This window comes from Parasteatoda tepidariorum, chromosome 1, assembly GCF_982258835.1.
Source record: "Parasteatoda tepidariorum strain Cologne lab strain chromosome 1, Ptep-v5.0, whole genome shotgun sequence".
Classification (NCBI taxonomy): Eukaryota; Metazoa; Arthropoda; class Arachnida; order Araneae; family Theridiidae; genus Parasteatoda; species Parasteatoda tepidariorum.
In genome coordinates, this window is record NC_141755.1 from 93,746,421 (window position 1) to 93,771,292 (window position 24,872).

The window sequence follows — 24,872 nt, forward strand, 5'->3', positions numbered from 1 at the left end:
GCGCTTCATAAGAGCGTGTTAAAAATATCGGAGTTAAAGGGCGAAACCTCTTTAAAAAAGCTAACAAATTTTTATGATATAATATTAAATACTAACTTAAGCAAAAAACATAATTGTTTATTTATTTAAAATAGTTTTATTGTTCATAATTGGTAAATTTGTTTTTACACTTAATTATATCAGTTGGGATTATTTTTATAGACACTAAATTTTACCGTCTTTCATGATGTCAACAGAAGGGGCATTCCTGCACCAAGAAAATGACAATGACTAAAATAAAAAACATTCGCGAAAAATCTTGCACCTTTGATAAAAATTTTGAAGTTAATGTAGGTAACCTCTAAGAACGACTATTTTAATGTTGAACAGAGTGGTTGCTCCGTGTGTATGTATATATATTTTAATAAATTAACTATTTATAAAAAGAGAAAAAAATTAAAAAAGCATGCCTTTTCATTTTTGAATAAATTTTAATAGTTGAAAGTATTTTCTTTTCTGAAAATACATCAAAGTTTACTGACAAAAAAAAATTTAGTTCTTAGAACACTAATGTATACCAAAAATTTTCATATTTGACTAAAGATGCACAAGTAAAAATTATATTTGCCAACATAACTAGGCATGCGTACGGCCCATCATTGATCAACCTGCTGTGCAAGTGGACCTTCATTGAAAAAGTTTGTGCATGTAATATTTGAGCATATTAGAGGGCAATAAATTATGCACATCAGAGGGCAATAAATATTTTTCCATAAAGACAATAATTGCAATTACATGTGATTTTCTACATTTTCCTATTGCCATAATAGGTAGAAATTACTTCAAATAAGCTTTGAAGTATACACCAATTATGTGTATAAATTATATGTGTATATAATATGTGTACAAATACAAAACTTATTGCATCCAAAGACATTTACATATATATATATATAATTTTTTTTTTTTATCATAGCTACACTTTTTTGCTTACCATTAAAAAAGCAAATCAAGAAAAAGATTAAGACACAAGGGTAAGAACAGCCAAGTTAAACAATGAGAAGCTCTTGTTCAAACACCAATTATTTTTATTTTTAAAGAGTTAAACAAATTTAAATGTATCATACTTAAAAACAATTGATTTGCATGCTATACCTAATGTTAGCAATCATCAAATACTGTTAATAGGAATTATTTTCAAGAAATTGAGTTATATTTATAGTCAAGTAAAGACAATAAGATCATAATTATAGAAATACATTCATCACAAATGTCATAACAGAAATCCACTACACAAAATTTACAAAATTCTATTTTCTTTTACAAGAGAATATTTTTAAAATATATATAATGTAGATGGAATCTGTAAAAATTATCAAAACATTTTAGAATTTTTTAAACATTACCCAACAAGTGCATAAAGTAGAAATAAGATAGAAATATAAAGTAGTAATTTTCCCAAAACCATAAGCAGCAACTCTTTATAAGAGCAGACTCATTCACTTTAACTGCATAAACTTACAATGAATTAAGTGCAATTAGGAAAGCAAGCAGAATTTCCCATTTAAGAACCATTTTCAGTTAAGATTATTAGTTTTAGTAATGTATTAGACACCATAAGCAACAACTGTTATGGAAACAATCAAATTCAATCAATTTTGTAAACTAATAATGAATATAGTGCAATTATTATAGCCCAATACCAGACTTAGTAACCAATTTCAGTTAAAAGTACTAGTTTTAGCAATGTATTTAAAACACCTTTATTAATTTAATGCAATAAAAGCAAACACCTGAATTTCTCTTTCCTTTAAAAAAAAAAAAACTCCAGAAAATACTAAATAATGCAGAAAGACATAAGGAAAGAACGTGAACTATGATACGTTTTCCATGAATAACTATTTCTCACTTTAATGTCTTTTAATCTTTGTCCCCTATTCATTCCTATAACAATGTAAAAAAAAATCTGGTATATACAGGGACGAGAGTAGTCAGAAAGTAAAAAAGAGGAAATCCGAGAATGAATATTAAATATACATATATAATATATATATCGTGTAAATAAGAATCGCAATATGCAATCTTTAAATCAGGTAAATACGAAAGTCGATGCATCATGTTAAATTTGATCGAATAAGAATAGCTACAAAGGGTCTTAAAAATGCACGAATACAAATTGCGATATTGAATTTCAAAATCTTGTAAATAAGAATCACAATGTTCCATACTTAAATCACGTGAATAAGAATCGCAATGCACAACTTTTAAATCAGGTAAATATGAAAATCAATGTTTCATATTAAAATCGTGTGAATAAGAATCGCTACATAGTTTTAAAAACACGAATACAAATCGCGATATTGGATTTTCAAATCTCGTAAATAAGAACCGCAATGAACAATATTGAAATCGCGTGAATAAGAATAGCAACTTTGGAATCAGGTAAATGCGAAAATCTATGTTTGATATTAAAATCGCGTGAATAAGAATCAAGATATTTGCAGATTCTGGACTTAGGATTTCTAAAAGCTTTACGAAAATACAAGCTATCTGTCAGAAAAATCTTATTTTCTGCTATACAAAAGCAGAGAAAATAGCTAAAATAAGAGAAAATGGGAAGGGTTGGCAGCTATGTAGTGTGCATTTCCTGCTGATCTTTGAAAATCGAAAATAAATATAATAATTTTATTTCAACGACTAAATTTTCAGAAAAAGAGGAAAAGCTGAAATTCGAGAGACTAAAGCAAAAAACTCTCATCCCTGTATATAGAGCGTCCTCTAATACTAGTTTCCTGAAATACCAACATTCCAAGTCTGCTTGGAAAAAAGTTTATTAAGACTAATGTTAATGGCTTATAAAAAAGGCAGTCTATTAGTTAGGAGAATACTGACAGCATTTCAGAACAGAGCCAGATACTGACTTGATGCAGTAATCGCACTGAGATAACTCTCTGACGGCTTGTGAATCAGTGACAATTTTAATAGCTAAAATCATGGAATCTAGTACTAATGAAGATTGTGAATCTTCAAATAACTCTATAAATGCAGAGAGTAATAAAGAGTTTTAGTATTTCTGTCAGCAAAAAAAAAGTCAGGAAAGAGACCATGGCAAACCCACATTGCTAAAAACTAGAAACTGTATTGATTCATTAAAAGTTAATTTACCTATAATTTCAAGACACCCAGAAGTGCAAGACATCAAAATATGAGTGCAAAGTGAGTTTGGTCCTAAAATATGTAGCAAAAGCAATGTGACTAAAAAGAGAGAACTAAGAATCCTTTTTTTTTTTAAAAAAAAATGTTAATTTTTAAATGCAATACTTAGTTTAAAATGAAAAACAAAATAAAAAAAAACATGCTCATGCAAAAAATACAAATACACACCTGGTTTATTAAAGTGCAAAAATAAATGTACAGATGAAATGAATGAATAATTGAAAATAATTCTGAAAGTTAGTACTTAAAAAAAAAAAAAAAAATCATGCCAAAGTTAATTATGCTTTCATGCATTCACACTTGCATAAGAATAATAACTGCATATATTAATAGTAACTAATTGAAGAAAATGGGTTAATCAAAATAACATTTCCTTCAATAAAACAAATGCCCAAATATAATATACCAATTTACAGTAGTAAATAAAAAAAATTTAAAAGAAATACTGAAAATATGCTCCTATCCCATTACAGAAATAGAGGTATATAAAACTATACTACATACATTTAGCACAAAGGTATTATATACTTTTTCTATACAAAATGGACATTAAAGCTTAATCACATAAAATAATTTTTAAAACCAGCTTTATTATTGGTAAAAATAAATATACCTCAACAAGGTAATATCTAAATATATTTTTCAGGATTAAAAAACACTCAAGACCATATGCATAAAAAAATAATTATTCAAAATGCAATTTCTATTCTAGTAGTAAATAATTTGTAGAATATGATAAAGATCTAAAATGACATTTTTTGAAGAAAAAAAATTAAGTTTGATGGGAAAAGTTCTTAACTATACGATAATTTATTTTGCTAAGCATTTTAATTCCAAAGCTCTCAGTGTGTGAAAGACACTAACGGCAATGTCAGAGTGTTTTTGCAATAGAAAAACGATCAGTCAAAAAGTAACCTTAGAAAACCTGTCTTTCATCAGCAAATTAAAATGGCAAGAGTGAGAAGGTCCTAAAGCAAAATTTTATTTTCAATGTCATGCTACAGTCTATGTTTTTGCTACAAAAGAGAATATTTCATCATAATTATGACACTAAACACATTTTCTGTACAGAAATTTTTCATTTAAGTTCATTTTATTAACTTTTCTTTTTAATGAAAAAATCTAATAGAATAAATGGACCAGTGAAAATGAGTACGGACTAGTAAAATCTTTTAGTTAGTGGTTCTTTGGACAGGTGATGAAACCTTTTTTGATTTTAAACCCAAGAGATACATAACAAATCTTGTCAACTGGAAGTGGTAAACAAGAAATAAAGGCATAGTTGTGGTTCTTACTGTCAATATATACACTTTAAGACTCCTTCACTTAGACCAATCTCCCAAAAACTTTATACAACAGTATTTCTTAATTGCAAAACTAATTTTTTTTTCTTTTTTTACTGAAAACAACTCTTATAAATATAACAGTCATCTGCATTAATCATAACAATATTAATATAGGTGCTCTTCAGATTTTAGGTTGTTATGTTCACCAGTGTTTTCATCATAGAAAAAAAATGGGTGAGAATTTCTCACCCTTTCTCAAAAACAGGGTGAGATTTCAGAAAGTTAAGTGAGATTTCTAAAAACTGAAAAAATACAAATAGACTTGGAAAAAAAAATCATTTCTTTTATTATAATACATTTTTAACGTCTTCTATTTTTTAAAGCATTTAATATTTTTGCTGCATCATCATAGAATATTTTGCTTTTACTAGGTATTTGTCCATCTTACATTAGTGCATAAAAAAATTTGAACGTCTTACATGAAAAACCATACCTACAGTAAACACGTGATTGCAGAGAAATGTGTTCTGAAAGGGGTTCGGTGGTTCGGAGGGGTTGTGTTCTGTTGTTCGAAAAGGTTCTGAACAATACCTACTGGTAAATAGGGAAGCTAGATAACGGGGCAAGATCCAGGAAGAAAAGTGAAACGGATTTTATTCTAAATGACGTAATTCGAAACTTTTTCCAAAATGCGAGAATTTCGCGAATTTTGAAATTGATTTATAGAATACGCGAATTTCTCGCGGTAATAATTTTTCAATGCGAGAAAAGAAAAAAATATGCGAGATTCTCGCGTTCTCGCGCTGTAGTGAAAACACTGGTTCACTTTTAACTAGTTTTAAAATTACAAATAAATTTACATAAAATTTATAATTACATTCTTTTAGAATTTGTATTTAAGAAAATAAAAGAGGAACGAAAATTTAGCAATAAACTGATTACACAGACTCGATGCAGTACATTTACAGGAAGTTATAAAAGTACAGGAAAGTAATAAAGTTTTAAAAAAACATTCAAAAAATTAAAACAGTAAAAATTATAATTTGTGTATAAAAAATAAAGAAATCACACAATACCAATTTAGTAGAAATCTTGATACAGCTTTAAAATTAGAAGACTGAAAATTATTTAATGATTTGATTTATGAATTCTTACTTATTTTTCCTTCTAATTGTGCAGCTAAAAATTCTTGTTTTAAAGGTAGCTGGAGGTCTGATATAGTTAAAGTACCAGTACCATCAGGTACTTCACCTTCAGCTCCAAGGGTTTTCAATCGTTGTATTTCATTTAGCAAAGCTTGTCGTTTTTGAGCTAAAATTAAAATAAAAAGTCAGCTTTTAATCTCTGCACACAGTCAGACTTACATTAAAATATTTTAAAGCTTATTTTTGAATTAAAATTAGAATAATAAATGTTATTCTATGCTTAACATAATAAATTCAGCATGTTGCAAACTAAGCATCACAAAAAAGTAAATGAGAAATCAGAGAAAATAAAAGGATGAATGATTGCAAGGATGTTTCATTGTCATGAGACCTGTGCTTACCAGAAGATGAGTTTTATGATGGATTTATTTTCTGAAGTATTGAAAAAAAGAGAGACCAACCAGTATTAAACCTAACATCAAATTTATTATATTTTTTGCAAGTGAATTGTTGTCTTTTTCCAAAGCTTTCTACATTTAAATGACTGAAGGCTACAGCTTTTGTGTCTCACCTTGAGTTAGCATTTATCATTCAAAATGTTTTGTCAAAGTACAAAAACTTTTCTTTTCAAATTACTGAACAATTATATATAAGTTATAGGAAAGCTTGTGGAAACTAATTTAAATAACTTATTAATAACAGTCAAACAAATAGAAAACTATACTAAATCTTTTTTTTTTTTTAAACTACAGTAGAACACTAATTATCCCAATGCAGATTTACCAGATTGTCCAATTATCTGAATTGTTCAAGGATCATGTGTTTTTTTCCACCTTATTGGAAAAAAAAATCGTGAAAATGCTTTTTATTTTTAGAATAACAGAAAGAAGTGGAAAATTGCTTCCTTTGTGCCTAAGTGACATTGAAAAGATCCTCATATTCTTTTTGTCCAATTTTAATGTGGGTGGCAAGTAGTTTTGTATACGAAAACAGAATTTCAATGGAATTCAGAAAAAATAAAAACTTTCAAAACATGCCATTTGTAATATGCTGTCATAGGCACTAATAGAATTGCCAATACAAAGCCTGGAAAAAGTGTAAAGGGAAGTTACTTAAAAGCATTCGCATAGCCATTTTTAAAAGTTGTTCAATTATCCAGATTGGCATCAGTTCGGGTTGGTTCAGGTAATCGGCACTCTACTGAATTTTGCAATCAAAGAAATTTTAAGATATGCATGCATGCATTAAAAACAAATTTCAACTGTGCAAAATATAGATACTACAAATGTTTTGTTTGCTAATTATTACAAAAAAAAAAATAAATAACATCTACTTAAACAAAACAAAACAAAACCACATATAAACTCACTTGCAATGAGTAGAAGCCTTTCTCCTTCAACTTGTTCAGTTGAACCAGAGAATTCCGCTGTAGCATGGCACAAATTCAAAGCTTGACTAGTTTGTCCAATAATGGTTTGTTGTTTCACAATCTCTTCTTGATAAATCTATAGTGAAGAAAAATAGAAAACCTTTAGATTAAAAGTTGTTCACTAGAATCAAAACTTTAAGGTTCTGGTGCGAGCATATCAACACTTAGCATACCATAACCGGTCAAATGACCGTTTAAGAACATTTGTATCGAAAATGCGCTTATCATCTTTTTATTTTTGCACAATTGAGTTCATGACTTTTCGTAAAAATTACATACAGTTAATATTATTTTTTTCTTTTGTATTTTGTTTCCTTCGAATAATACTTGTCGTATACCTATTTCTACCACAACTGATCATTTTACCGGGAGAACAATTTATTGCTCTATAAGGTGATCTGATCAGAAATTACAATGTAATGCATGTTTAACGTAATTGCATTTAATTAGTTGCACATTTTTTCAAAGACTGTTGCGTAGTTAATTCAATAAGAATAACCGTGAATTCAAATTTCAAGAAAGTAACTAAAATTTTAGATTGGCATTTTCGTGTAAGAAAAAGTGGCAAAAACTAAATGTTTCGGTAAGTAGCCTATATATTATTTTGATAGCTTTACTTAATTCTAACTAACTGTTAGTTTCTACCCAGAAAAATTTCAAAACAATCAAGACAGCACAAATTCTTAGAAAAAATAATAGTAATTATAAGAATTATAATTCTTTTAAATATTTTCAACTATTTTTTGTAAAAGAAAATGTGAAAACTTTATTTTGATACTATATTGAATTTAATTTTTTAAAAATTTAAGTTATTCTTATAATGCTTCTAAACGTGTATTGGTTTCCTTAGTTTCTACCATTTTGCCTAGTCTCTTCCACTTAGTGTCATCCTGTCTTTTTCAGTGTTCTTGAAGAAATAGGTTTCTTCCATACAAAATACTAATCCTGATTTAAATCATTATCTTATTTGGCTCTTAAATGTCACCTAACATGAGGCGACATTTACCAGTCCACTTATTCCTCAGTAGACGGTGCCACAAAAAATAAAAGGCCTTTGTCACGAAGTCTTATAGGGTCTTTTTGCCTTTAAATAGCAAATACCAGAATAAATGTGAAGCTAAAATTCCTTGACTAGAAATTACACAAAAAGGAGAGCAAATGAGAAGGGGGGAAAAAAAAGCATAATTTAAATATGAGAATGAAACATATTTATATTTATTTAAAACAGTCTTGTCCTGTTGGGAAGAAAAGAAGTTAGAGCTGTTTTTTTTTTTTTTTTTTTTTAATCTGCAGAATTTTTTGAAATATTTTTTTCTTGCAGAAATATATTTAAAAAATGCCTTTCTCCCATATCGGAGGTGGAATGAAAAATTTTTAGAGCGGGAGAATATAACCAATAATATTTGAATATACATTCTTTTATATTTAGGTTTTTAAAAAAATTCTTACATTTATAAATAAAAGAAATAATAAACTGATCCATTGTATAAATGAAGGATTTTTTTGTAAACAGAAAGCACTTCTATTACTTTAAATTAGTAACATAGATATTTGCTGCTAATAAAAATGTCTTTCAGAAAGGTACTAGCACTGGACGGAATTGTCATAGAAAGCTCAAAAAAATTCTGCCACAGGGCATTCTTGTATATTGAGGTTGAAAAGACAATTTACAATTAACTTTTATGTTACATTCTTCTAACAAACAAATTTGAAAACATTCTCTATAAAACTGTACTGATAACTTACCTTGATTTCTTCCTGAATTGAATCTTTCTGATTATCAGCAGAAGGAGTAGAAACTTGCTCTCTCCTTACGATACTTTTCATAGGAGGCGTCTTTGTTTCTTGTCTTTGCTTCCTGTAAAAACTGACGGTGTACAACAGAGGAGTGGCGGAATTACTTTCACGAAGTTCACTCGGTAAACTTTTGATAAAGTTTTCTTCACTTTCTTTGGAACTTTCCGGATCATAGGAAGAACCCACTGAGCTGCAGCTGCTAGGATAGCTTGGTTGTGTCCCAACCTATAAATAAGAAAACTGTGAATTAATAATTGCTAATAATATATTACTACTTAAAATTTAAATTTAAAAATAAAATAATTTTTTAAGTTATAAAATATTAATAATCTTATATTCTTATTAAGTAAATTTTTTTAACAAAAATACATACTTTATTTTCAGTTTAAAAAAAAAACAAATGAAAAAATAGCTGACAATAATATAACAAATAGCAGTTACAAATTTGAAGGGAGAAGTTTAGCATTAAGTAACATAGACATGCCATAGCAAGACATTGAAATTTGAAAAATGGAATAAAGGTAAACATAGCATTAAATAAAAATAAAACACCTTTAATGTTTTTAATTTAGAATAGGGGCAACCTTCTGATTGAAGGGCCACTAACATAGCATGTTGTCTAATGACAAGTTGCACGTACATTCACACATGTTGACAGCAAATACGGAAATTTTTTATGTAAATATCAGTGTTCTAAGCGCTAAATTTTTTATCAGTGAATTTAGTAATATATTTGCAGAGAATTAAATACCATAGCTGCCAACCTCTAGTTATAAAAATGCAGAAGATAGACAAAAAAAATGCAGAAGAAATGCCTAAAAATGCAGAAGATTCGCAAGCACATACTAATTACCAATAAATTTATAAAAGAAGCGGATTTTAATTAATTATTTATTTATAAATCCACTTAATATTAGCAAAAAAAAGCAATACTCATCTTTTTTTAAAACAAAAAAGGAAATATCTTTTAAAAAAACTTTCGAGCAGCTACTTGATGGTACAATATTCGATTAAAAATGTAGTTACGGCCCTGCCAAACGCTGTTACAAGAGGAACAGCGACGTCTGACTTAAAGAAAATACTAGCTATCAGGCAGATGGGTAAAATGCAGAAGATCTTATCTTCTGTGCATAAAAGAGGAAAAAATAGCTAAAATAAGTAAAAATGCAGAAAGCTTCTGCAAAATGCAGAAGGGTTGGCAGCTATGAAATACTTATAATTATTAGAACTTATTCAAAAATAAAAAACACCTATTTATATTTTTTTATAAAAAATTTGCCCTTTTATCAAAAAATTGGGAAGAAATGTTTAATTTAAATATATCACGCAATAATGAAGTTAATTTTAAAATAAATTTAAATAACAATTATTTAGGATGAAACCAGTAAAAATAAAGCGAGTCTAAAAGTTATTAATAAAAGTAACATATTCAAAATATTGGGTTTTTAAATACTAGAAATCGTGTGGCAATAACCACTGAAAAAGCGAACGAGAAATAAAATAGATTTACAAAAGGATTCGTGCAAATTGAGCTCATCAAAAAGAGATGAATCAAATGTGAGACTCAATATTTTCAACATCTTTTTTATTTTCATAATAAAATTTGTATTCAAAAGCTCAAATGGGATGCGCAATAACAGTCAGCGGGCCACATCTGCAGATTCTGCACCCAACTTAAAAATATGTCTTGTAGCAAAAATAGCATTTAAAATACCAATTTTTTTCTGAAATTCCCAAATTTCTAATAAAAAAATACATAAATTTTTGTTAAATTTGTAAAAGCAAAACAAAGGAAATATTTCACTTATAATACAGTAAGAAATAAAAAATGAACTTACATATAGGAAAAAATATACCAAAAAAAACTTTTTATATTCGAAATAAAAATTGCTCAAAACAATTAAAAATATGCTTAGGTAATATTTGAATAGCTACTGTCAAACATTATTTTATTTTCATTTTAAAAATTATACTTACAGATCTAATGTCAGTTGAAATTGTACTTTCAGCATAAGAGCTCCCATCAGACAAAGAAGTGGCATCGCAAGTATCATCAGTATAATTGTCTGCCTGCCACAAATTCCTTTCTTTTGCTGTTATTAGTTTAATTACATAAACAAAATTACAATTATAATTAAATTAATCTTAAAATATTCCAATACAAATCTATTTTTTTATTTAATTTAAAATACATACTTCTTCCAGAAATGCATGGTTTGGGAGCATGAGAGCTCCCAATGGGAAAACCTTTGGGCGATTTGAAGACATTTTCGGACGGGGAATCACTTTCATGATCAGATTCACTATATTCCGTTTCTGTGATTTCTGTATTGTAATTAAATTCTGACTCCGATTCTCTCTCATATTTTGATTCGGTTTCACTTTCATAACCATCCTGATCATCTTCAGATTGATACATATCACTTTCTGGAATATCTTGTTTCTCAGTTATATCCTGAAACAAAGCCAATATGCTTTAAAAATAAGTAAGATCTAAACTTACCGTATTTTAAAAAGGTGTAACATAATTAAATGGAATATAATAATATACAGGATAGCTAGGATTGCAAATAGGATCAATTTGACCAGTGAAGAACATTAACCCTTTTGCTCCGACCGTCACATAAACGTGCCGGCAAGAGACGCACTGACATGCTGGTGTGCCAGAGCGCTTTCTCGCTCACCCCTGGCCGTCACTCATTTGTGCCAGTGTCCTGGAATGATTCAAAAAATAAAATTTCTGCCAGAAGATGGCATTGTATGTCCATTTGATTTCAGATACATGTAGATTTGACCTTCTACTCAAAATGAGAGTAGTATGACTCACATACATATGGCTTTTGGAGGGAAGGAAAGGAAGAGAAAGAAATGTTTTATGACAGCTCTTTAAATTCGTGTGTGGTATTTGTTTACAGTAAGCAGAGGAGGTTTTTTTTTTTTTTTTTTTTTTTGCCACAGCATTGGGTATTCCGATTTGCGGTCCAGTTTTTAGTGCAATATTAGTGTTTTCAAATTTTTCATACGAAAAAATTATTTTAAGTCATATATTTAGTTTTCAGATATATTATGTTAAAAGTTATTAAATGGTAAGTACATAATGAAAATAAAATGTATAAAATATATATTTAAACAAGAAATAACTTAAGTAAATAAAATATCTATAGAAATATACATAAAGCATATGTCATTTAAATACTCTGCAGAACATTATTAAACAACACGGTGATATTTCGGTTATTTCATGGATTGAGGCTAAACAGCAAAAAACCCTCCGGCCCTGAACAGACACTCGCGAGAGAGACTGCTGGCCTCAGCAATAAGCGCGCGCTTGCGCTTCCCGTCGCAAAAGGGTTAATGCATAAATGCTGAAAACGATAACATTTTTTCCTTGGAAGTAAGAGCAAAGCATACATCTGAAGCGAATGAGGTATAAGTGAAGGTTTTCAATCCGTCATAATACTTATGTTTGTTGGTGTGTGAAAACAGTTTTAATTCAGGAGAAAAATTTCAAGGAACATTTCTAAGACTGTTTGAAGTTTCTTTTCTAAATTTTTATTCTAAGTATGTCAGGTTGTCGTAATCACACCATTTAAGAAGCTTTTAAATTTTCTTACACAATTAACTGAAAATGATTCAGAAGATGATAATAACAACATTGTTTCAGGTTTGAGTAGCGGGGAAGAACGCCTGCCTTCTAATGAAGACATTTTAAATCCTGCTACTGAATAAAAGTCAAAACTTAGACAGTTCCTGAACGGTTGCTGGACCAAGCCATCGCGGTAATGATAATTTTTCAGGTAAAAATAAATTTGAACAGAAAAGCACATTACACGGAAGGAAATCTGAAGAAGAAATCAGCCATAACATTCAAAGTTAAAAATAATGAAGTTTGAAAATATTGGACAGTTTGGAATGTCTCACAGAAGAAAGTTGGGGACCCATTGCATGTTAAAATCAATGTTATGAACCAAGTCCATCAAGAATGGCTAGAGACGTTTCAAAGATAAATGGATATTAAAGCATTAAAAGAAATGTTCTGACGGTGAAGCTCATCAACAGATTCATGAAAATTAATGGAACATAGTATTATAAAAAATTGACACTTTATTTTTACATCAATTTTATATGTCCATTTTGTATTGTGAAAAAGGATCAAAGCAGAACAGCCTGTAGTCAACGGATTGGGAACCACTGTTATTCTAAAATACAATACAACAAGACAAATTTCGAGAAATAATGAAATTCTTACACTTGACAAAATACGCAAAAATTACGAGAGCAACACCAAAATTTAACTAATAAATAATAACATTAATAGGCATATATTTAAATACTGCAAGAAAATTAGCAAAACAAAACTAGAAACACTATCTTTTGAGGGAAATTAATAATATTAATTTTTTATAATTAGGCATTCAAAAACAACCATTATCTATTAATATATAATTATTCTTCTCAAAATTATAAAACACAGGTAAATAATAATCTACATCACAAACAAATATTTCTGAAAAAGTGTTAAAATACTACAATAAATTGTTTAAAAAATAGTAGTTAAAGATTTCTCTTAGTGAAATGATCATCAACAGCTATTGGAATAGTATTTTCTAATAAAAAACTACTAAAAATTACTTCAGCACAATAAACACAGGAAGCGCGGTTGCAGCAATCAGAATAAGGGATTGGCTTAAAAGCAAACATACTGCAATTTTATGAAAATTCCAATTTTTTTATAAAAATATCAGATCTTCAGATTTGATTTAAAAATTAGGAACAAATCCAAAAAATTCAGAACAGTTGGCAGCTATGTAATATAAGAAGTATATTCTGTGAAATGCTGATTACCTTAGAAAAAAATTATTTATCCTAATTAAATGTCTGTGCTTTTTAAATTTATCTAAAACCAAAATGACCCGTCTGAAGTTCTACATAATGTATTCAAGTCTTGTAATTGTAGCATTGATTGGTTGGTTGTGGTGTTGGGTTGGTTGACTTGTACTTTTTAATCCAATCACAGGAGAGGGGTAAATAATTTTAAGAGTCTTTTTCTAAATTAGATCAGACTATTTGACTGCCACTTAACTGATTATCAACCTGTTCTTGCAAAAAAGAAGACGGCAAAAGGTGAGGAAGTGATCAAAATTTCTATCATTTTAATGGAAGTTTCTTTATTTCATGCTTTTTATCAGAGAAGATTAATACTATTTTGAAAATTACTTCGGGAAAATCAAAAACTTTTCAAGAACACTATCAAGAAATTTAAGGACTTTCAAGGTTTTTCACAAGTACCACGGGAGCCCTATTAGTGTAAGTTTATGTTGCATACATATAAAATAAAACTGAAAATCAATTTTCATAAGCAAATATTTCAGCACAATAAAAGAGGTTTTGATAAAGTAAAACAACATACTTCTTCAGAATGACTATTTCCAGACTTAGAAGAAGAAGCAGAGAGCTTTTCCCAATAATTTACTAACTCAGCTTTATCTTTCACTTCTTCTTGTTCGCTTACATTTTCCTCTATTTGCATCTTGCTGTTTACTCTTGCTAGCAGCATCTTTTCAACAGCCTGTGTGTCAGCATTAATCTTTTTGATAGGGGAAGCTTTTACAACAGGAGAACCCAAAACTGCAAAAAATATAACAAATGAATTAATAAAGAAAAATATTAAAAAATCATTACTTCATTTTCCTACCTAGGGATTTCGTGATTAAAATGCCAAGTTCTTTGATTAAATTGATTATTTAAGGTTAAATTTATTAAAATCATCTGATTTTATTCAATCATTGATCTAGATTGAAAACTTTTTTACTCTGTATCATACAAATATATATTTAAGTTTGTGATTTTTTAGGTTTGATTTAATGAACTGGGATTTCATTCAATCAAAAAGTTTCAATTAAGAAGTTTTAGAAATAAATATTAAAAAAACCTATGTTAAAAAAATCTGATTTTAATACTGAGTGGGTAAAAACAATTCCTTGAATTTTCAGGCTGATTTTATTGCATTTATCCAATTTTTACAACAGAGATTTTGCAAATTTTATTAATTTTTTAGTTAAAATTATTTCTAATCTAAAAATATATTACAAAACACAAAAACTTGCAATTTAAATTTAAAAATTTTTTTAAAATTAATTATTACAAAACCAATTTTTTTTTGAAAAATTATCACATATTTAAGTACCTCAAACATATATTTATTTATTTTCTTGACTGTTTGGGGGAATCTTAGTTAAATTGCCAGACATTTCCAGACAGAAAAAATTCCTTGTTCTCCCTTTTCCTTGATTTGTAGCAAACCCATAATGAAAAATAAAAATCTGATTTAAAAAAATGATTTTTACAAACCTTTTGTGCTTTCTTGTTTAGGTGTCTTTTCAGGAGTAAGCAGGGTCTTCAATGGACTTCTTGTATTGATACTAGCCACTGTATTTGGCTTTTGAGGAGATTGGATATTTTTTGCTGTATGTGCTAGAGGTTTTGAGACTAAGCTTCTCTGAGATGCATTTTCAAACAAAGCCGCTCGCTGTGCAACAGAGAGCTTGGGCTCAAAAGAATGTTCCTTAGGCTTTGCATTTTCCAATTGAGAGGCCTGTTCAAACAGAGCTCTGCGGGCAGACAATGGAAGGTCAGTGGGATCAAAACTTCTGTTCAAATCCTCCTTTACATGTTTATCTTCTGAAATATCAGACACAATTCATTATCAACATATACATTCGTTAATTTTAGAAAACAGGGTTCCCACTCTATGATGAGATTGAAATTCAAGGACTTTCCAGGACTTTTCAAGGACCTCAACAAAATTTTCAAGGACCTTAATCTAAGACCAATTTTAAAAATTATTCTCTTCTATTTTACTAGAAGCAACAATGCTTGTCGTGGCAATAATTAATTTCAAATATAATACCTAAATGCTTTGCCTATATAGAGAGAAGAGAGTATATGTATTATGGACTAAAATTTATATTTTTTTAAAAACAACCCTACTGGTTTTACATATTAATTCACAAAATCATTTTCAGCACGATCTATAACTAATGGTAATGAGGTGTTAATGGTGAAATCCTTTAATCCTGTGTATTTCCATGTGAAGGCTGCATGAAAGACAGAGCTAAATCTTAGGTATTCCATGTTCCATAACCCCCCCCCCTCCTCTATTAAACATCGTTTCTGAAATTATTCATCCATAATTTACACAACCTTCTCTAAATGTTATGCAGCAACAATTCTTTCTGAAAATAAAAATTAGAAGGAACATATCCCATTTTCACCATGTTTAAAAGTATTATTTGTTATGTGTAATCCACAACTGCCAATGAATATGACCTGGTGGGAATATTTCTCTTTTAATTCACACTGAAGCTTCTAATAGAATTTCCAATTGACATAGGGTCCATCCATGGATAATTGAAGTATTTTAGAGAGCTTTTAACCATCATCCATGCATTTGTAAAAAGAGGACAAAATATTTTCTGCAGTTCCATGACCCATAAATTGGGAGGTAAGATACTTAGTGCAAACTTTATTATCAATTCCTTACCATAATGTCCATCTGCTTAGATTGTAGAGACTGATTTAACGTCTCATCAAAGAGTACAGTGTAGCAATCAACATTCTTCAGCTCATTTATAAGAAACCCTTTGAAGTATAGTGCCAATCCAAAGGAGCCCAAATAGGCTCACTTTGTGGCACTACAAAAAAATTGTCTCGCTATACAGCTATCAGCAAACATTTTGGAGAACAATTTACTAATCCCTTCACAGGAGTTACATGAATAATTACTAGTGATGCACTTCAGACTCCAGAGAATTTCAGCATCAAGCACATTCCTTTTGACCAGATAAGAAGACAATGTTACCTCGACCACTAAAGTTTCTGTTTTACATGAGGCACACGATGTTGAAGGAGTATTTACACCAGATGAATTAGACGTTGATGTCTTTGGAAAAAGAGAACTCAAGGCATGAGACTGCTCTTTTGTTTTACCTTTCTTTCATGTGTGATTTCAGAGCAGATTCTTCCATTTTCGCGATATCGATCTCCTTCATGCATAATCGGCACTTGGCTCTGAACTTCTTTTCGGGCATCGATAAAATCCATTCTTTATAAGCTTGATTATCCATCCATTGGGGATTAAAATAGCACTTCCCAGGCATAACTAGTCTAAACTACATAACACAAATACGAAGCCGCACATTTGCGAATACGCTTTACAATAAAGTTTTGAAATGACGCAAACGTAAGGACAAGTGCGGATGGTAAAACGGCAAATTTATTGAAAACTACAAGGTACATATTGTTACGAAATTCGAGAGTATTCCAGTTTCGATAAGAAAAAAGATCTAAGCATATGCGCCAGAAGATGAAGTGGAGTCTCGCCCCGAGCGCATTGATTGTCTGCTGTGCTCCGCGCGCTTGGCAGACACCAAGACGCTAGGCCCGGTTAGAAACTGTGGCGTTAAAAACCACGTGAGAGAGCTCGGGAACAAAACAGAAAGAACGAGAAAGATCCGCGGGTGTTTTATAAAAAGGGACGTCGGCAGTATCGGACAAATTCAAGGACCTATGAAGTTTTTCAAGGACCTAAGACATTTTTCAAGCACTTTCAAGGACCTAAATTTAGCACAAAAAAATTCAAGGACTTTCAAGGACTCTCAAGGACCGTGGGAACCCTGGAAAATATTAAAAATTATTACATATTTTAATAATCAAATATTATTTATGACGTCACAATAAATGTTTCCTTTTTCAACTTCTATTTCTCTCTTAATTTTTTTCTCTTTTTGATATATATATAAACTTTCGAATTTGTATGAGCAAGAAATAATTACTCCACAATTGACAAAAAAATCTTTAAAGAAATACCCCAGCAATTTTTTTGACAATTTAGAATAGGAAAAAATAATTTTTTACAAGCAATTTATTTCACTGTGCTTGATATAAAAAATTTAAAAAAACACTTATATTAAAAAAAAACAGTGATTTGCATTGAAATTTAAACTAATTGAGAAAATTTTAACAAAATATTAAAAAAAATTAACAGTAAAAAGTTTAAACCTGTAGTAAACACAAGCAATTCTACCTGTGTGCAATTATAAATTAAACATAATTTTTTTAAAACAGAATAATTAGAAATATGATTATTTCCTTTCTTTTATTTCTCGCATAAATGTATTTATTTTTTTTTTTTTTTGCTTTAATTACTCTTAAAATTGCTTAAGGAGTAGAAAAAATTATGGAATAGTAACAAACAAAATATTGTAACTCTTGATAGTTAAGGGGAAAAAAATCTTTAACTAGAACCTCTATGCATTTTAAAGGCATTTACATACATTAATATTTTTAAGGGATAATTTTTCAGTCGCTAATAACGAAAATAAAAAATTTAAGGAAAAAAAACATACTGAATTGTTGAAGAGAACTCTTTACAGAATTATTTGAAGAATTTTTATTAAAAGGTTTTTCTTCTTCGATAAATTCTCTATTTTCATTTAGTCTTTTTTTGGGAGGTTTACCAATATCTTCACTCTCCTAAAAGGCAAAAACAATTAAAAATTTATTAAGCTACGTAAAATAAACAATAACATTTTCAAGCATTTCTACCAAAACACACAATAAACTAACTTGAAATGTGACGTTTTTAAATTGAAAATGAGAGATGCGCATCGGTTTCATTTTGCTTTAGCTATTACTAAAAAAAATAAGAATGCAATAACCAAGGGTCCCTTGCACTTGGTTATTGCAAAAACACATTAATAAAATAACTACTGCCAAAGAAAAATTCAACATTCCAATGATAAAGAGTAGTAAAATATTTTCAGTGATTATGCAAGACTTCAAAAAATTTACACGCTCTTAAGACCCATGACTCCCAAATTTTCAGATCCTTTTTTACTAAAAGTGGGTCGCTATTTAATATAACATGCTTACTAAAAATTCTAAATTTTTAAAAATTACAGAATTCTATGTGAATTTAAAATAATTTAGAATATCAAACGCAGTTTCAAAAAGGAAAAAAAATTAGACATGCACAAAAATTTTAATTTATTCTTTCCACTTTAAATATTAATAAATCTTTTTAAGGCATGGTTCAAGGCAAGGCTGTCCATATAAATTAAATCTTTAAGCACACTATTTAATTTTATTTCTTGTAGAGGAGAATTAACGCATCACATAATTGCATAAACTTCTTTTTTTTTGCATCAAAATAACAGTTTTTGCTGAATTTGACATGCTAAAGAGTGTAAGCTGAATCTCTGGTTTTGAACAAGGTTTAAAAATACCCAGACTTCTTTGAAAAAGAGTATCTAATAAGATCTCAGAGTATCGAAGTAATAATCTCAGAGTAATAATCTCAGAGTATCTAATAAGATTATTACATGAAACATGAAAGTTAAACGTTTGGACTCACACTTGTTTCATTACAACATAATCGTTCTTTGGGAGGTTTAAGATTACTATATTATTGACTTCTTAACAACTGATACATAAAAATTTTAAATTACTCAATTCAAAGATCGAAAAAAAATTTATTGTTAAACCCAGATTTATTTTCAGAGTTTATTGGGATAAAATTTAAACGTACACATTTTGCTGAGTAACAATTGCAATTTGATATACTTTTGTTGTTCTTAAAATTTATGTTTAACATTCAGTTACTAAAATATAAAATTGGTTAAATGTTTTGCACTACCCTAACTATTTTGTTAATAACAAATTTATATTCATTATTTTAATTACATATTTTGATTGAAAACAGTTTTATATAAAGTTTATTATAACAGTAATAACCTAATTAGGCACTGTTTAATAATTACAAAAAAGTTATGTTACATACAAATTTCAATTTGCTTTTAATAAAGTGTTACATATTCGAGAATAGAAATTACCAAGATGTGAAACGTCTTGGTTCAGAAGTTGGTTTTAAACATTGATGCATTTTAATACTATAAAAGCTATTATGATACTATAAAAGCTGACATGGTACCTAACGAAACAATCCTATTTTCGAGAAAGGAAAATTAAGCACTGTTTAAAAACACCCAATGAAAAAAGCACCTTTAAGGGCTTTTAAAAAACAAAAATCTAAAATAAGTGCCTGTAAGGCCTCTTTAAAAACGCTATGCAAAATGTATTATATTTATTTATATTAAAAGCTAAAAAAAGCAATGGAAAAAGTAGTAAACAGCATAAAAAAAATTTACTATTTCATGACAAAAGCTAAAATCACTTACCAATGCTGCTTTAATAGCTTGATCCCAAACACCCAACTTGTTTTTAACTGATTTTGAACTATTATCAAAGTTCTTTATTTTTGAAGGTGAAAGCAATCCAGGTTTTGACACAGAAGCAACAACCACATTGGACTTAACATCAATTTTGGAAACATTCTCTGAAAGTGTCGAAGAGGCACCTGGGAGCAGGTTTGAAGTAGTACTCACAGAATCTGGTGTATCAACTGAAGAAAGCTTGGAGCGAGCAGCGGCCACAAAATTGGTAGAGTCAGTTGGTCTATGAAGGTCATCCTCCCACTGGTTGATATGTGCAGCTAAATGAGCCAATCTAGCTTTACGGCCAGAACACAAGTCACTACTATTTGTAGAAAATATATATTTTTGATTATCGCCAACTTCAGCTTTAGATGTCAAACCACTGGCAGTGATGTCCGAATCTATAACAAAAGAAATGGAAGATTAATATATACCATAGCTAACATTTAAAAATAAAAACTAGAGGAAATTTTTAAAACATAACTATGAACAAGATTATAGAAAAAAAGGGAAAGAAGAGAAAACAAGAAAATAACCATGATATGACCATTTTTTTTGCTGGAAGAAAATTATCACTCTTTTGCAACAATTTCCGGGTTAATTTAACGTTCATGGGTTTTCCTGAAAATTCATTTCGTACTATTAAACAAGATTTATTAAAAATGATATTCAAATTGAAAAATGAGATGGTATTGTGGGGGATCATCTCTTAAACCATCACATCTTGATCACAGGACAATTGCTAGGTATTATCATTTGTTATTAACTTTTGCTTTATAAAACAAAATAAAATTTGAGGAAAACTCCTGATCGTTTCGAGTTCTCTTTTAAAAAATACAAAAACTACTTACTAAATTGCTTGAAACTTTTTAAATTTTAAAGATATTCGAATCAAAGTTATTTCATTAGTTGCCAAACACAATTCACTACAAAATTAAGAAATTTTCGTTTTTAATTTTTTTGCATATGCGCAGTATGAAATAACTACCTTAAATACTAATAAATCTTGCTCCATTTTTAACAAACTTTTTATTTTAAATTTTCAATAAATAATTTTCAAATTAATTTTAAATTGCTCTACAAACATTTCTTGATTTTATTGAATATTTATAAAATTGTAGCAAAAAAATTCGTTTCTTATAAAAATTTCTATCACTATAAATATTTACTCTAGGTTTATGGAATTTTACGCAGTTTTTTCAACTGACAACTAACGTAATTGATGCAAGTTACAAGTTTATGGCTTAACTTTCTGGCATAGGGTGTTCAAAAATACTTATCTTTCACAATTTATTCTCGGTTTCAAAAATTTCTGAAAGCTTTAAATCTTATTGTTAAACATGAACAATTGTGTGAACAAAGCAAACATATCTTATAAATTAATCCTTTAAGTATTTCTTGAGAAATTTAAAACAATATCAAAAACTCAAAGTGCCTTCTATTATTGTAGGGAAATGTATACATACATGTACATTATAATTAATAATATTTGCTATAACTTGGAAATAATTATATTCCAATCAGTTATAAATAATAAACCATCATATCTGCAAATAAAGAAAACATCGGTTAATAGTATTTACCAACATAGCTGCCAACATGGATAGGAAAAAATCCAGTAAATTTTATGAAATATAAATTTTATGATAATTGTTGCATAATGTAATAAATATTTTACACATAGGGAATTTTGGGGATTTTTATAGTTATCAAAATAAAAAAAATTCAATATTTTCCAGTTATGATTGACATTTAAAAACATACTTGAAATGTTATGTATTCCTTCCTTCAAATTTTGTCCTTCAAATTCTTTACCAACACTTAAACAGAGTGTTGTCTTGTGCGAAGAATAATACACATTTATCATTGCTACATATTTTCCATCATAATTATCAATAATTAAATATTAGATTTAATTATAAACGATCTAAAAATTATTAAAAATATCTTCAACTAACTTTAAATCTTTAGAGATAGCAAGATAAATTGTGTTAATGCAATGCGTAAAAAAATTTCCTGAAATTAAAAATTATAATTATTTAAAAATACTGTAAAAAGAAAATTACGATAATAATGCATCACCAAATATAATATATTTTAGAAAAAATACCTGAATTATCTTTTTTCCGCAAAGCAGCTAAACCTCTTTCTTTCAGTGATGCTTTAAATGGAATGAATGACTCCTCTGAACTATTTCTTGATGGATTATTTTCCTTCTCCCATTTGGTTTGTTTGGGTGGCCATTGTCGACTTGGGGATCCTTCACATCTTTCAATGCATTGTCTCTTAGGAGAATCATCTGCTTCATCATCTAAAGATCTCTTGGGCGACACCTCCAAAGTTTCTTAAACAAAAAATATGGAAATATAGAACTTGATCATGTGAGATACATAAGACAGGAAAATAAACTCAATATATCTAGGAAGTCAAAGTAATTGTGGGGAAAAAAACTTAAATAAGTATACAGCAATAAATTTTGCAAATTAAAAAAACTAAGACTTTGACAACATCCTAAATAACTTTAATTCTAATCTTTGTAAATTCATATTTTTTGAGAGACCTACCTTCAACATGCTAACTAATAGGCACAGAAACAAAATAAAGATTTGCACACTAATTCTCCTAAACTTTTAAGGACAATCAGTCTAAAGAACTGGTCAAACACAGGATATTTCTAAAATGCTCACAGCATTTTGTGGAGCATCAGGGTTCGCCAAGTGGACCCACTTTGAGAAAACCCGCTCGGGGTTTTATTGGGTGGGCCCACCTTTGAAAAAACCCACTTGGAACAATAAGTGGGCTTCATCAACAAAAAAAAAAAAAAAAAAAAAAAAAAAAAAAAAAAAAAGCTACAGGCCACATAAAAAATCTGAAAGACTTCTTAAATCATTTGTAAATGATATATTATAAATATTAATTAGAATAAATTATTCCATAGAATTGTCAAATAATCAAAGGAGTTTTTGGGCACAACCAGTGTTTTCATCTCAGAAAAAAAATGGGTGAGAATTTCTCACCCTTTCTCAAAAACAGGGTGAGATTTCAAAAAGTTAAGTGAGATTTCAAAAATTTAAAAAAAAAAAAAAAAAAAAAACGCTAAGAGACTTGAAAAAAAAATTTTCTTTAATTATGATGCATTTTTAACATCTTCTAATTTTTAAAGCATTGAATAGTTTTGCTGCATCATCATATGGAAAATGTTCTACATCTACTTTTTCTTCAGCTATTCTCATTAGGTTGCTCAAATGCGTATTTGTTTCGTTTTGATCGCTTCTACCCACATTTGTTTCATTTTCATTTGTCCGTTTCGGAATAGAAGATATTGGCTTTACAAGGTATTTGTCCATCTTACATTAACGAGCAAAAACTTTTAACGTCTTACATGAAGAAACCTTACCTACGGTAAACACGTGGTTGCAGAGAAATGCGTTCTGAAAGAGGTTCCATGGTTCGGAAGGATGGTGTTCTGTTGTTCTTACAGGTTCTGATCAATACTGGTAAATAGGGAAGCTAGATAATGGGGCAGATGTTGAAAATAATAAAAGATCCAGGAAGAAAAGTGAAACGGATTTTATTCTAAACGGCGCAAAAGAGAAATTGTTTTCAAAATGCGAGAAATTCACGAATTTTGAAATTTTTTTATAGAATGCGCGAATTTCTCGCGGTAATCATTTTTTAATGCGAGAATATAAAAAAATATGTGAGATTCTCGCGTTCTCGCGCTGTAGTGAAAACACTGACAACTCACTATTTTTTTACAGTTAGCTGTTTTTAAAAATGCAATTTCTGTAAAAAACTCGAAAATTTGGATTTTTTGTATAAAATTATTATTACAGAAAATCAGGGTTGGGTTTTTGACGTCAAAAAGTGGTTTTTGACATGACAAGGGTATAATACTGGTTTAAACCGTCAAAAACTAAAGTTTGCCAAAAAAATATATAAACTTCAAAACTACCAACAGTTGCCATGCATTATATTGAAATTTAATTATATTATAGGTAATCAGCAGGTTTTAAAATATTTTTTAATTAAAATTAAGGTAAAATAACAGATTTAAAATCTCAGAAATTTATATTCAAATGCATGTGCAGAAAAATTTTGCACAAAATATTTTTAAATATTTATATTTTGAAAAAAAATTTTTTTTTTTTGATACTTAAGAAAATTAAAAGTTTATTACTATGCATTTTTGACATATAAGGAACATATAACTAATATTTATAAGGAACTTACAAGTTATGTTGTATAAATACAAACTTGATACAAGTGTATGAAAAAAAAAATTTAATGTTATACCGAATATCTTTATTATCCAGTATGTTAATTTGAATTTAAAAGTAGTTATATTTGGGAATAATGATAAATATAATTCATATTGTTTATTATATTTATTTATAATTATTACACTTATCATTTTAAAACAATTTTTACCTCTTAATTCCCCCCCCCCCACTTGTATTAAGAATACAAATAATGCAATATCTTGAAAGCAAGAACTAATTATTCAACAGCTGAATATTTAGATATTCAACAAAACTATGTATATAGTATTCAGCAAAATGAAATTCACAAGTATTTGGATAAACTAAATTTTCAGCATAGTAAATGAATAGGCTGAATATACTGTAAATCGACACTAACTACTCTGTGTATTTAACAGAAAGCACTTAAATTTGTATTGTCTTATGTTAAAAAAGATTATTAAGAAGATTTAAAAGAATATTAAAAAGATTTTTCTTTAAGAGAT

The 24,872-nt window shown here is 28.8% G+C and overlaps 1 protein-coding gene across 2 annotated transcripts in view; it reads right to left on the bottom strand.

The window, feature by feature from the left end:
- Positions 1 to 24,872, bottom strand: part of LOC107441418 (uncharacterized) — a 44,090-nt gene that overhangs the window by 16,232 nt on the left and 2,986 nt on the right. The window contains exons 3-13 of one of the 2 annotated variants that reach the window (XM_087168931.1): positions 22,236 to 22,469; positions 20,090 to 20,526; positions 18,260 to 18,386; positions 15,204 to 15,533; positions 14,263 to 14,480; positions 11,049 to 11,307; positions 10,830 to 10,945; positions 8,802 to 9,077; positions 6,996 to 7,131; positions 5,637 to 5,792; positions 3,145 to 3,207 (exon numbers count right to left, since the gene is read on the bottom strand). In XM_087168931.1, coding sequence (XP_087025057.1) covers positions 3,145 to 3,207; positions 5,637 to 5,792; positions 6,996 to 7,131; positions 8,802 to 9,077; positions 10,830 to 10,945; positions 11,049 to 11,307; positions 14,263 to 14,480; positions 15,204 to 15,533; positions 18,260 to 18,386; positions 20,090 to 20,526; positions 22,236 to 22,469 — 2,352 coding nt within the window. The remainder of the gene's footprint in view (positions 1 to 3,144; positions 3,208 to 5,636; positions 5,793 to 6,995; positions 7,132 to 8,801; positions 9,078 to 10,829; positions 10,946 to 11,048; positions 11,308 to 14,262; positions 14,481 to 15,203; positions 15,534 to 18,259; positions 18,387 to 20,089; positions 20,527 to 22,235; positions 22,470 to 24,872) is intronic. The other variant, XM_087168933.1, reaches the window with a different exon arrangement.